Here is a 14,732-nt window from a genome sequence, read left to right on the forward strand (position 1 = left end):
AACCGTATCAGTGATCTTTATTTTTCAGTCAAAACTGTCAGTTACCATGATACATTTAAGGCAAAGTTAGGCAAATGTGACACAGTTAAAAGGTGTCCTTAGTGCTGCAGCCGTCTTCATTTCTGTCATTCTTGCCATTCATCACCCCAGGTTCCCAAGTTAGAACTGGGGCTGGCTGTGCTGCTCAGGAATTCCAGCAGAGCATTTATCCCACGGAGGCTGGAGGTGACCTTAGCTCTCTCAATTCTACAAGGACAAAGAAGCAAAGCTAATTAATGCTGGTGACTCTGATGTTCCTCGTCAAGGAAGGGTCTGCAGTCAGTGACAGGAAGGACTAGCTGTATGTGCAGTGGCCCCAGGGGTCTGTCTGCAAAGCATGATCCAGGGGTCATTCCAGTGTCCTTGTAGAGACCACCCTTTTCAATTTTGGCAGCTGCCTGCCTGACTTGGATTCCAAACACACATGATATTGAAGTTCCCAGGGACTTTAGAAAGTGATCTAATGATATTCCTGTAAGGCTTTTCAGCTTCATTTTGTCAAAGTTGGGTATAAGGTTGAATTCTACCATGTTCTGCCTGTTCTCAGGCTGGTCTGAGGAACCTGACACTTGGGCATCTCCAACCCTGCCAGGCATGCATTTTGACATACTGTGGTTGTCTTTCCTTGATGTCCTATTTTCTGGGGATTCCTGGTGTTTGTCAACTGTGCGTACCAGCCATTTCCTGTGATGCTGCTTAACAAGCAGGATTTGGGAAAAGATGGACTCTGTTAACCTCCAAAAACTTAAAATGTAGGACTGTTGCATGCCCTTAATTTGAGACAGAGTAGGTGCTTAGCATGCCAGTGAGGAAACAGGCTCAGAACAATGAGTGGGAAGGCAGGAAGTGAACCAAGGTTGCCCTTCCTTCTGCACCTGGATGAGGCAGCTAGACCGAGACTGATGCAGAAGAAATCAAAAGAACACAAATGAGCTGGGAGCAGTGGTTCACACCTGTAATCCCAGCACTTTGGGAGACCGAGGCAGTTGGATCACTTGAGGTCAGGAGTTTGAGACCAGGCTGGTCAACATGGTGAAACCCCATCTCCACTAAAAATAAAATTAGGACCAGGCACGATGGCTCATGCCTATAATCCTAGCACTTTGGTAGGCCGAAGTGGGTGGATCACCTGAGGTTGGGAGTTCGAGACCAGCCTAACATGGAGAAACCCCCCTCTCCACGAAAAAAAAAATACAAAATTAGCCAGGCATGGTGGCACATGCCTGTAATCCCAGCTACTCAGGAGGCTGAGGCAGGAGGATCACTTGAACCCAGGAGGCGGAGGTTGAGGTGAGCTGAAATCATGCCATTGCACTCCAGCCTGGGCAACGAGCGAAACTCCATGTCAAAAAAAAAAAAAAGAAAGAAAGAAAGAAAAAGAAAAGAAAAAAAATTAGCCAGGCATTGTGGTGTGTGCTGCAATCCCAGCTATTCGGTAGCCTGAGGCAAGAGAATCACTTGAGCCCGGGAAGCAGGGGTTGCAGTAAGCGAGGTCATGCCACTGCACTTCAGCCTAGGCAACAGTGAGGCTGTCTCAAAAACAGGAGAAAAAAAATGCAAATGGGTTGATGGCAGAGGGGAATTTACATGGAGAAAGCTTAAAAATTGCAAAATCACTCAAGTGTTCCCTTGGTGAAGTAAGATGATCCCTCTTCTCTGAGGAACTAAGACTATTTCAGAATCTCATTTCTAGTTCTCTGTTTAAACCCACCTCAGGGTGGTCAGGGGAACAATGAAAGAATAAAAGTCAAGATTAATCATCAGCATTTTTACAGGTCTGTAGATTTTTGTGAATATCTATGAAAAACTCTCACATTATCTTTCTAAGCATCTAAATTTCTTTCGAAGTTAAAGCTTGAGCTGACCAGGTCCTCTTAAACAATAAACTTTGGTAATTTCACTACTCTCTAATTGCCTCTCTTGTCCAAAATAGATTTCTAGGAATTAAACATTGTTTTTTTAAGAAGCCGCCTTTGGTACAGATTGCTTTCTTTTAGATAGCACTTTTGCAGTCAAATAAAGAAAGTTTTAAGAGATCAAGTGGTTTTATCCAATTCATCTCCATTAGTGAAAGCTATTGAGAGTACGTTGTGGTTCTTTATTCTATCACTGAAAACTGATGCTCCTAGCTGGTATTATTCTTTTTTTTTTTTTTTGTCTCAATGATGAACTGGGACTCCAGCATAAAGCAGATAATTGCGTGTTGTTGACTTTTGCCTGAATATAGAACCATGACACCACAGCACTCAAGATAGTTAACTCCTTCCCTTGTGGAAGGAAATTGGAGATCAATTATTATCCTTATCCAAGATAAGAGAAAGTCATGTCCTATATATTTTCCTATTCTTTGTGGTTAATCTCAGAATATATTCAGCCTTAATCCCTTCTCCAAATTAAGCTTTCAAGAAATGGCTAACATAGGCCTTTTAAATTTCTCTTTTACTCAGGGAGCATATTATGTTTCTCATTCACTAAGTACAGAAAGCATTACTTTATAGTGATTCCTGAATTACGTGTGGGCAGGAGGTTGTGGAGTTAATCCTTGTTCTCATTCCAGTAAGCTGGATTTCAGCAAAAGGGTTGGAATCTGGAGAAAGCTCATCCTTTTCAATTTCATAAGAGGAAATACTGACCATAAGCATGTGGTGGGATTTCACATTGAAAGTGATTCTGGTAGGCTGGGCTCAGTGTCTCACACCTGTTAATATAATCTCAACACTTTGGAAATCCAAAGCGGGTGGACTGCTTGAGCCCAGGAGTTCAAGGCCAGTCTGCGCAATGTAGCGAGACCCTGACTCTATTTAAAAAAATACAAAAAACTGCCTGGTGTGGTGGCACATGCCTGTAGTCCTCCCAGCTACATGAGAGGATCACTTGAGCCTGCGAGGCGAGGCTGCAGTGGCCCAAGATCATGCCACTGCACTCCAGCCTGGATGGCAGAGTGAGACTCTGTCTCAAAAAATACAAATAAACAAATAACGAGATTCTGTTGGGAAGTTGCCTTACATGTCTTTAGTTTTGCTTTCCCTACAAACATGTTTAGACCTCTGTCCTCTGGTACCCTTGCTGTCTGCAATTCTGCACCAAGCCCTCGTGTCACTGGACCCATTCTAAGTCACAGGGACTAAGAAAATCATTCCAGATTTCCCATCTGGGCTGAGACCTGGGCCAGGTACTCGGGCACTGAGGTCTTCAGGAAAGAAGAGCCAACACTGAGGCCAACACAAGAAATGTTATGAGGTGTTCTGGTTAGAATGTAGGCCTGAGAGGGACTGGTTAATTCTGCCTGAGTGGGGATGGAGGGCCCCAGGTTATTTAAGGCCCCTGGATTGATTCTTGGAAGGTAGATAGTTATCTATTACCTGACTGATGTTTTAAGACATTGTTTCCATATTCCTGCCACTCTATTTTCACCCAGACTGTATGAGGTAACATGTTCTCAACAGGGTCCACTAGCCAGAATGAGACTTGATGTTGAATCTAAGCTTTGTATCTAACTCACTAAAGGTCCCTGCATGGGCAGGCTATTTAGCATCTCTATATAATTCAGGGGCTTTTCTCTTACACGAACTTTCTATGGTAGATGAGTGAAATCGACATACTGTACACAAAGTAGCACACAGTAGGTGTCTGAAAATATCTCCTCTTCAAGTACAGAAGTGCACAAACCCAGCAATGTCTACCACTGACCGTCCGAGGCACTGGCCTGACAGAGAGGCTCTGACACCTTGCTTTTTCCTGCATGAAGCTCTTCAAGTGCATGGACTGCAGCAAAGAACCAGTGTGGCCAAACCACACAGTATTTAAATGAAGAAATCCACTTCAATTTTTGAAATGACACTCTACAGTTACTGTGCAACCATTTTTCTGAACAGAGACACAATCCTACAACTGCCAAACCTATATGAGTTAATTTTTTTTTTTTTTTTAATCAGAGTTTCACTCTTGTTGCCCAAGCTGGAGTGCAGTGGTGCAATCTTGGCTCACTGCAACGTCTGCCTCCCGGTTCAAGCAATATCTTTTGCCTCAGCCTCTCAGGTAGCTGGGACTACAGGCATGCGCCACCATGCCCAGCTACTTTTGTATTTTTAGTAGAGACAGGGTTTCTCCATGTTGGTCAGGCTGGTCTCGAACTCCCGACCTCAGGTGACTGGCCCACCTCAGCCTCCCAAAATGCTGGGATTACAGGCGTGAGCTACTGTGCCCAGCCATGAGTTAATATTTTAATTCAAGTTTTCTATTGAAGTATGGGGTACATATTGAAACATGTAATATGCAAATGTACTGCTCCACAAGTTTCAAAGAGTGCACACACCTCAATCAAGAAACAGACTATTTGGCCCACCTTACTTCTCTCTGCATGGACTGGCTTTGCCTGGTTTTGAACTTGATGTAAATGAAACCATACAGCATGTACCTGTTTGTGTCCTGCTTCTTTCACCCAACATTCCATGAGATTCGTCTCTTGATGAAACATTCGGCTGTACAGCCTGGTGTGGTAGCCCATGCCTGTAATCTCAGTGCTATGGGAGACAGAGGTGGGAGAATCACTCGAGCCCAGGAGTTCAAGAGCAACCTGGGCAACATAGTGAGACCCCATCTCTACAAAAACCAAAAAGTAAAAACATTAGCCAGGTGTGGTGGCGCATGACTGTCAGCACCTGTAGTCCCAGCTACTCCAGAGGCTGAGGCAGGAGGACCGTTTCAGCCCAGGAGTTGGAGGCTGCAATGAGCTACAATCATGCCACTGCATGCCAGCCTGAAGACAGAGCGAGATTGTCTCAAAAAATAAAAATGAAGGCTGGGCTCGGTGGCTCACGCCTGTAATCCCACCACTTTGGGAGGCTGAGGCGGAAGGATCACTTGACGTCAGGAATTCAAGGCAGGCCTGGCCAACATGGTGACACCCCATCTCTACAAAAATTACAAAAATTAGCTGGGTGTGGTGGTATGCACCTATAATCCCAGCTACTTAGGAGGCTGAGGCCCGAGAATCACTTGAATCTGGGAGGTAGAGGCTGCAGTGAGCAGAGATGGTGCCACTGCACTTCAGCCTGGGTGACAGAGTGAGACTATGTCAAGAGAAGAAAAGAAAATAAATGAAAAGAAAAGGAAGGAACGAGAGAGGGAGGGAAGGAAAGAGAAAGAAAGAAAAGAAAGTAAAAGAAAAGAAAGAAGGAAAAGAAAAGAAAAGGAAAGAGAAAAAAAAGAAAAGAAAAAGAAAGAAGCACTGAGCTGTTTCAGCGTGGCTCAGTTTCTAATGAAATTGATGACGTCTTCTCTGCATCTCCTGGTGCGTATACTTTCTCATTGCCGTGAGTACATGCCCACAGGTGGCATGACTAAGTCATTTCAGCTTTAACAGATGTGGCCAGTTTTGAGAGGGCTTTTTAGCAGTTTACACTGCCACCCTCGGCATTTGAGGATATATGCATTTATTTTGCCCCAAAATGCAGCGAAATTTAGTATTACTCAAATTTCCGTCTCTGTGTTTACCTTTTCAAAATAGCTCTGTTATTCAATGCTGCCAAGCAGTCTCTGGTTATCACTAGCTTATAAAACTGGAAAATGGTGACTCCGTTTTCCCAGCAGATTTCAGTCTTGGATGATGTTAAAAATAAAACGAAATAGCAATTTCTTCCAGCTTAAAGAATGACATCTGCCTTCCACTGTCCTTTTCACATTTAAGAAACTCGAGATCTCGCTCTCAGCTCACTTATCATTAGATTTAACAGCTTCTTTAATTTGGGGTTGGACCCTGCTTCTAACTACCTGTCCTAGTGAAAATACAGACAACTTCTGAGAAAAAGAAAAATGGTATGTACTGGCCAGGAGAGAGGTTTCTTTGTCTTCTTTTGAGTGCAAATGCTACTTTTGTTTCTTGTTGTTATGCGATCTAGGGAAGCTTTAATTTATTCCCTTTGATACAAGTGATTAAACTGCCCCTTTGGTAGTTTAAATTGTAATTGCTGAGTAAATACATATGTTTGTCAGAGTTTAAAGGTCAGACATCGCTCAGGTCAGGCCTTTGTTTGGCCACAGAGCGCGTATTGTGAGCTGCTGAAATACTACCTTTGCTCCTCTCCTCCCTTCCTGGTGACCCCAAGCTGACTTCCGTCCACTGTAGATCAAAGGTAGGTAAAGATTTGGTTCCACTGAGCAGTTGCTAACAGCATGGCTTTGGGGATTTGGCCCATTGAGTTCAATCAGGATACTATAGTAGTCATGTCATAGGATAGCCCCGCTCCAACTTATTTTATACTGAACAGAGAGGTATTATTATACAGCTGAACTTGAAATGGCAGTCTCTCTTGCAGGTTTCGGAAAGTAAGTTTTAGCGTCCCTGCGTAAAATCTCTTAAGCCTTTTGGCATTTGCGGCCATGAGATTCTAATTTAGATGCTAGGAGAACTGGCATAAACTTTTACGGCAACTGGCTATTTTTTACTTAATTTATCCAGATTTCATAAAGTTCCACAAAAGCGCCTGGCACTCTACTGAGTGAATGAGCTTGAGAGCTGTGGGGCTATAGGGAGAGGCAGTAATTGCAAAACAATTGTAATGACGGCAGCTACTGTTACTTATTTTTTTTTAGACAGAGTCTCACTGTCACCCAGGCTGGAGTGCAGCTGCACGACCTCAGCTCACTGCAACCTCTAACTCCCAGGTTCAAGCGATTCTTGTAACTCAGCCTCCTGAGTAGCTGGAACTACAGGGGCACACCACTACGCCCGGCTTAATTTTTGTATTTTTTGTAGGGACTGGGTTTCACCATATTGGCCAGGCTGGTATTGAACTCCTACCTTAGGTGATCTGCCCGCCTCTGCCACCCAAATTGCTGGGATTACAGGGGTGAGCCATCGCCCGACTTAGCTACTGTATCTCGAGGGCTCCTTGTGCCAGGTGCTGTGTCGGTTCCTGAATGTCAGGTCTGCTTCCTGCCCCATCACAGCACCCAGGCTGGGATTCCAGATGTGCTTGTCCTTCCCCTCGCAGCTGGGCATTCTGCTCACCGTTGCCAATCTTGAAAGGCTGACATTTTCTCTCCTTTGTCTTTTTTAACTTGAGGGTCAGCAAGTGTCCTCAGGAGTTGTGATGTTGATGTTAGGGTGATGCCCAAAGGGAGAGTACAGCATCCAACTGACTCGTCACTGTGTGTGGATCCATCCTCCAGGGACAACCTTACAACACTTAGACTTTTCTAAGGTTGTCAGGGGGATTTCCTCATACACTCTGTTCAAACTAAGTTTGCACATTGATGTTAGTGATTTTCTTTTTTAAGTTCTGGGGTGCATATGTAGGATGTGCACATTTGTTACATAAACGTGTGCCATGTGGTTTGCTGCACGGATCATCCCAGCACCTAAGCATGAAGCCCAGCATGCATTAACTCTTTTCCCTAATGTTTTCCCCGCCCACTGCCCCTGGATAGGACCCAGTGTGTGTTGTTCCCCTCCCTGTGTCCATGTGTTCTCACTGTTCAGCTCCCATTTATACATGAGAACATGTGGTGTTCAAGGGCAGGAGGAATTTGGCAAAGGAGAAAGATGTAGGCTGGGAAGCTAGGCCAGTCTTGCCTTTTCATGTTTTTCTGCCTGCTTTATATTTTAGCTGCACTGGCAGCTGATTAGACGGTGCCCACCCAGACTAAGAGTGGGTCTGCCTTTCCCAGCCAACTGACTCAAATGTTAATCTCCTTTGGCAACACCCTCACAGACACACCGAGGATCAATACTTTGCATTCTTCAATCCAATCAAGTTGACAGTATTAACTGTGACCGGCTGGTTAAAGTTGGTTTCAGTTGTGGGTAGAACCTCTCAGGGTACAGCTAGTTTGAGTAATGAATGGGTGAGGAATAACTAGGCTCACCTGAAGATGGTTCAAGCGGTGTTTACCATGCAGTACATCCCCTGAGTGATAGACACTAACATCGACTGAACACTTTCCAGGAAATATGCTTCTCCACTTAAGACTCTACGGGGCAAGCCCATTCAAACTCTCTTCAACACAGGGTATGATAAGTGAAAAACAAAACATAGGTATGAAACAAAACTTAGGTATAAACCTAAATGTATGTTGAACATGATCAAACTTAAAAGGCAAACTAGAAAAAAAGTAGACTTGCCACATATCTGACGTTCAAAGACAGCCTTGATCAAAATATGCAAAAATGAAAATTCCAAAAGGAAAAAGATATTACATAGTCGATTAACATAAAAAAATCTGTTGCAAAGAAAAGCAAATTAAAATGGCAGGTCCCCCTGGCCAACAACTAACAACTAGGAGAAAATCAGAACGATAAAGCCCACTGTTGGTGCAAACATTGAAGATGGCCTCTCCTGCCCTCTGCTGGTGGGAATTTAAACTACAGTAGCACGGTAAGTCCTTTCTGGAGCTTATTTGAAAATATCAATCCAAAGTCTTTAAAATGTTCACATCTTTTGACTTAGTGATTCCACTGCTATAGCTTTTATCGGTGGAATAATTACAGCTATGTAGAAAGAGGCACACATTTCATTGCGTTTTTATACAATAAATAGAAGAGCTTTTTAATACTAGCTTTCTTCCTGGAATGAAGAACAGTATCCCAAATTATAGATATTAACATTTACTGAGCACTTTCCACATGCCAGGTGCTTTTCTAAGAGGTTTCCCTGTATTCTCATTCCTGGAGGTGCTCACAGAATACCTGAGGACCAAGGGTCAGTGACACAGCACGATGAGAGAACAGGGTAGTATTGCTCTGGCCTCAGAGTTGCAAGTAACAAAAAATTCAAACTTAATTTGGAAAAAAAGGAAAAATTTGACAATCTGTTAAGTCTCAGCAATGGATAATAACAGCTAAGATTTACGGAGAGTTTTCTATGGGCTGCTCTAAGGAATTTGCATGTATTAATACTTTTAATCTTTACCCAATCCTATGAGGTGGGTATTATTTTTAACCCCATTTTGCAACTGAGGAAACTAAGGCAAAGAGTGGATAAGACCCTTGCTGTAAGTTGAATGAGCCAGTAATGACAGAACTGGCAATGCCAGCCAGGCAGGCAGCTAGCTCCAGAGCGCAGTGCCTTAACAGGGTTAACTAAGGGTTGGCTAGATCTGGGAGCTGGCACAGTGCTACCAAGACCTCTTAGCTTGCCTCTCAGCGCTTCCTTCCCACGTGGGCTCCCCTGTTTCCAGAATAGCAGCCCCAAGCCCAACCGACGTCAGAGCTCCCTCTGTCAAAGCAATCGTGAGCATCTTCCCAGCCTAAGACCTGGAGAATGAGAGGTCTGTGTTGAGTCTTGTGCCCTCCCCTAGGACAGGGTCAGTCTCTGGGAACCAAGCAGAGCCACTATAGAAAACAACAGTGGTTTCTAAGAGGAAGGGTGGTAGGCAGACACAGGTATGTCCGTATTGAAGAAGAGTTAGCTGTGCTCAAGGACCAAAGCAAGCACGGGAAATGGAGTTCCTGCTGTGTGTTCAGTGTTTGCAAGGCACCGAGCGATACTAAGACATGGTGGTTTTCCCCAATCTACTGGGGGAAACACAGGCAAAAGGAAAATAGCTATAAAGCTTGGCGATTCTTTTTTTTTTGAGCCGGAGTCTTGCTCTGTTGCCCAGGCTGGAGTGCAATGGCATGATCTCTGCTTACCACAACCTCTGTCTCCTGGGTTCAAGCAATTCTCCTGCCTCAGCCTCCAGAGCAGCTGGGATTACAGGTGCATGCCACCATGCCTGGCTAATATTTTGTTTTTAGTAGAGATGGGGTTTCATTATGTTGGGTAGGCTCATCTTGAACTCCTGACCTTGTGATCCACCCACCTCAGTCTCCCAAAGTGCTGGGATTACAGGTGTGAGCCATCGTGCCCAGCCAAGCTTGGTAATTCTTGGAAGAGAGACATGAACCCAGGGACAGGGAATACTGATCAATGGGTGAACAAGTCCCAGATCTTGAAGGCCCGGTAAGCAAATTAAGGAGTAGTGACTCATAACTACCACTGTTGAAGGCAAAGTATATATGCCAGGCACTAAGCTAAACCATCTGTATACAACTCTCTTCACTCCAACACCCGATGTTTCACAGATGAGTAAACTGATACTTTGAACAATAAAATAACTTGCCCAAGGACTCACAGGGATGGTGGCAGAATTCAACAGTCTAGAAACACCTTGGATTTATCCACATTGCTAAGGGGAGGCCAGCAAAGGTCACAGTGAAATTCAATTGTTTCCCACAAGTAATCCACATTGAAAATTTCTTAATTGGTAGCAAGGCTGGCATCACATATCTATCTATAATTAGGGTGCCACAGTACACACACTGAAGGGTTTCTTTTCTTTTTTTTTGAGATGGAGTTTCACTCTTGTTGCCCAGGCTGGAGTACAATGGGGAGGTCTTGGCTCACTGCAACCTCCACCTCCTGGCTTCTAGTGATTCTCCTGCTTTAGCCTCCCAGGCAGCTGAGATTACAAGCACCCACCACCATGTCCGGTTAATTTTTTTTTTTTTTTTTTTTTTGTAGTAGAGATGGGGTTTCACCATGTTGGCTAGGCTGGTCTCAAACTCCTGATCTCCCACCTGCATCAGCCTCTCAAAGTGCTGAGGTTACAGGCATGAGCCTCCAAACCCCGCCAAAGGGCTTCTGTAATGGACCTCAGAAATGAAGACAGGGTCATTAAGTACTGGAATTTTTCCAACCTGCTTTTAAGTACCATCAATACGGTGTGCAAGTAGTGCCATTTAAAATATCAGAGAAAAAAAACGCTGAAGGATTTCAGATCCAATTTTAAAGGCCCTGAAACCACAAAAGGAGAAACTTGATCTGACCTGAACATACCATGTCTGGGAACCTGGGATAGCTGTGATGTCTTGGGAGTATTCAATTACCAGGGAGACCCTGAACTGACCCTTTTTCGAGGAGACAATAAACAGAAGACTGTATTTGATGGGACAAATTCACTTCCTGTTAACAAGGCTTCTAACCCTGTTCGAGAGAGAGAAGATGGGAGGGCAAAGACTCGTTAGTTTTGAAGAAATGAATCCAGTTTTTTAGGAGTCTTGAAAGAACAAGAAAGAAAAAAAAAAAAAAACAAGGAAAAAGGAGGTATTGTTTAGAAAGGCCATATGATCTACCCAGCTGTTAAATCCTGTGCTCTGAAGGGTGAAGAAAGGCTGAAGAAATGATAAATCAGTAGAGATGTGGCACTCTTTTCTTTCCTTTTTCTTTTTTCTTTTTTTCTTTTTTTTTTTTTTTTGAGACGGAGTTTCGCTCTTGTTACCCAGGCTGGAGTGCAATGGCACGATCTCGGCTCACCGCAACCTCCGTCTCCTGAGTTCAGGCGATTCTCCTGCCTCAGCCTCCTGAGTAGCTGGGATTATAGGCACGCGCCACCATGCCCAGCTAATTTTTTTGTATTTTTAGTAGAGACGGGGTTTCACCGTGTTGACCAGGATGGTCTCGATCTCTTGACCTCGTGATCCACCCGCCTCGGCCTCCCAAAGTGCTGGGATTACAGGCTTGAGCCACCGCGCCCGGCCTTTCTTTTTTCTTTTTTGGAGACGTACACTTGCTTTGTTGCCCAGGCTGGAGTGCAGTGGCCCGACCTCGGCTCACTGCAACCTCCACCTCCCAGGTTCAAGCGATTCTCCTGCCTCAGCCTCCCGAGTAGCTGGGACTACAAGCGTCCACCATGCCTGGTTAATTTTTGTATTTTTAGTAGAGACGGGATTTCGCCATGTTGGCTAAGCTGGTCTCGAACGCTTGACCTCGTGATCCGACTGCCTCGGTCTCCCAAAGTGCTGGGATTACAGGCGTGAGCCACCACGCCCAGCCGGCACTCTTTTCTTCTTCTTTTTTATTACATTCCTCTTACAAACACCCCAACACATAGATGATAATAAACAGTGCCTACTAATTCAAATTTTACTTCCTATGTAGCTCTCTGGCTCTCCGCCCCTGCCCTCGACCCACCTGAAGTCACTCTCCCTGCTCTCCCACACTTCGGCAGAATAAACCGCCCTTTATTCGGTACTTCCTCAGCCCCTATGTACAGTGTTTCTATTGTGGCACCGTATTGAAGCTGCTTTCTCTACCAGATTCTTCTGTCTGTCCTCCCCATTTTATCACATGCAGTTGCTCAGAAAATGTTGGCTGCATTGATGCTTTCATACATTTGTAAATACTGAGTTACCTTGTAGTATACCTCTGTGGTCGTCTTTGGACCAGGAGCTCCTCACGTGCAAGGCCAACGTCTTACTCATCTTTACCTCTACCGCTAGCATGGTGCCCAACAGCGCCTAGCAAATAGCAGATGCTCAGTAAACGTTTGCGTGGCTAAGCCACCGTTTCTCAGCACAAGACTCCGTGGGAAAGGGTGGAGAGGCTAATACTCGGGATTATTGACGGAGAAAAAGTTGTGAACTCGTAACACACGGTTTGTGGGCCGGAGTAGTATGGAAAACGGCAGTTGGCTAGGAAAGTCGTTCCCTCGTTTCAGACCGAGACGATTTTTCACAAGCGGGGAGGAGGAGGCGCACGGGAACCACCACATACAGGTGTTTCTCACCGAAACGCACAACAAATCTAGAGCCAGCTATAATAAGGAAACGGGGCCCAAGAAGTTGATTGAATGCCCAGGGGCCCCCAAGTGGTCACTGCCAGGCTCTAGCATCCTGTCCAGCAGGCCCTCCTCCTCCTTTCAAGTCGTGCCGGGCGACTCCTGAAAAGCGAAAGTAGGCAAAAGTCTGGGGGCTGAGAGGGGAGGCCTGGACAGAGGGCACCTCTCCGGCTCTGGCACCCGGGAGCCTGCGAAAGCTTCGGAAACGCAGCGTCTCACGGTCGCTCATCGCGGCCCGGCACGCACCTCGTGGCAGCGGTAATCCTAGTCCTCCTGGGCTTCCGTAGGTCGGAATAAACCTGGAACCTTTCGACTCGGAAAGCTCAGTGTTTTCGAATTCAAATCCCCCTTGCTGGTTTGAGAGCGGAATCCACGACGCCGACTCCACCCTAACTGCTCGCTAACTAAAACCGCAAAGACAACACAGTCTCCGACCCCAACGCCAGGAAGCCCAGCTCCGAGGCCGACTCCGGAAGTCCTTGTCGGACGTCACTTCCGTCGCATTTCAGGGCGGCACCAAGATGGACGCTTCCCAGGCCCGGCAGCAGCTCCGGCGGCGATTCCTGCTCCTGCCGGACGCCGAGGCCCAGCTGCACCGCGAGGGTGAGCCCAGGCCGGGTGAGGCGCGCACCAAGCCGCCCTGAGGTTCTCAGTGGCGAGGCGCCGGAAAACGACCGGCCTCTAGCAGCCCCGGCCCAGTCTGGAGGGACCGAGTTTCGGCTTTGCAAATCGATTCTTTAAATGTCGGGAAAGATCCTTAGAATCGCGTAGTGCTGTGCATTTTTATCTCAGCTGAGCTTCAGAATTCTGTGGAGAGCTGATTTGACACCCGTTTGGAAATATCGATTAAAATGAAAAATAACCACCCCTTCTAAGTTTTAAGAATTTACCAGAAACATACCTGTACCGCAGTGTACAAAGATGTGTGCGCAGTGCGAATGACTAGAAATAGCTATCTTGCCCGTCAGCAGAAAGCTGGTTAAGTAAATTTGGATAAATCTATACATGGCACGCCAGGCCGACGTGTATGTACCAGTGGGGATGATTTTCAAAGGGAGGTGCAGAACAGTATCGTATGCTGCCGTTTGGGTACGAAAAGGTAACCTGTGATGTATGTTCACCTATAGATGCATAGCATATGGAAGAATTCAGTAGACATTGTAAGTGGTGGTTGCTTCTAGGCATTAGATCTGAGGTTAAGATTGGGAGACAGATACTTCATTTTGGATATTTTTATCCCGAATGTTTAAAACCCATGTCCATTTATGACCTTTTCAAAATAAACATGAATAACATCATGTCCAGGCATGATAATGTATATGTGTTGAGGATATTCCAGAATATTATGAACATGCTCCCCAGGGTTTCTGATGGTCATCTAAAGGCCCAAAACCTCATATATAGACCAGTGATTCACACATGAACATAGAGAGAGGGCATGTCAGAATCCCCTGAAAACTTTCTCGTAATCACCCAAATCACCCATCTGACCCAACCCCCATCCACTCATTTTTTTTTTTTTTTTTTTTTTTAAAGAGATGGGGTTTCGCCATGTTGGCCAGGATGGTTTCTAACCCCTGACCTCAGGTAATCCACCCGCTTTGGCTTCCCAAAGTGCTGGGATTACAGGCGTGAGCCACAGCACCTGGCTTCATCCGCCCATTCTTTCCTCATTCACCCGTTCTTTCAGATTGGGTTCCAGACGGGGAAAAAATGACTTGTCCATCACCTGTCTAAATAGTGCTGTGCTGGAACTAGAACTTTGTTGTGCCATTTCCACTTTTGAGCTGTATTTAAAGTAATTAAAATATTTACTTATAGGCTGGGCGTGGTGTCTCACACCTGTAATCCCAGCACTTTGGGAGGCTGAGGCGGGCGGATCACGAGGTCAGGAGTTCCAGACTAGCCTAGCTAACATGGTGAAACTCCGTCTGAACTAGAAGTACAGAAATTAGCTGGGCGTGGTGGCGGGCATCTATAATTCCAGCTACTTGGGAGGCTGAGGCGGGAGAATTGCTTGAACCTGGGAGGTGGAGGTTGCAGTGAGCTGAGATTGCGCCATTGCACCCCAGCCTAGGTGACAGAGTGAGACT

The 14,732-nt window shown here is 45.6% G+C and overlaps 1 protein-coding gene and 1 long non-coding RNA gene across 6 annotated transcripts in view; one reads left to right on the plus strand and one right to left on the minus strand.

The window, feature by feature from the left end:
- LOC120363664 (uncharacterized) lies at positions 1–13,126 on the minus strand. 2 transcript variants are annotated; one of them, XR_005579128.2, is made up of 3 exons: positions 12,886–13,126; positions 12,214–12,319; positions 1–246 (listed from the first exon to the last, which is right to left on the minus strand). It is a non-coding gene; the product is annotated as an uncharacterized LOC120363664 (long non-coding RNA). The 2 variants fall into 2 exon arrangements; XR_012516805.1 differs by having other exon boundaries at positions 12,214–13,126.
- The window catches only part of TMEM128 (transmembrane protein 128), an 18,606-nt gene continuing 16,994 nt past the window's right edge, over positions 13,121–14,732 (plus strand). The window contains exon 1 of one of the 4 annotated variants that reach the window (XM_074395888.1): positions 13,121–13,257. In XM_074395888.1, coding sequence (XP_074251989.1) covers positions 13,161–13,257 — 97 coding nt within the window. In that variant the 5' untranslated portion in view covers positions 13,121–13,160. Of the gene's footprint in view, positions 13,258–13,287; positions 13,739–14,732 lie in introns of those variants that run through there. The other 3 variants (XM_074395887.1, XM_010345288.3, XM_074395889.1) reach the window with 3 other exon arrangements.

This window comes from Saimiri boliviensis, chromosome 3, assembly GCF_048565385.1.
Source record: "Saimiri boliviensis isolate mSaiBol1 chromosome 3, mSaiBol1.pri, whole genome shotgun sequence".
NCBI lineage: Eukaryota > Metazoa > Chordata > Mammalia > Primates > Cebidae > Saimiri > Saimiri boliviensis.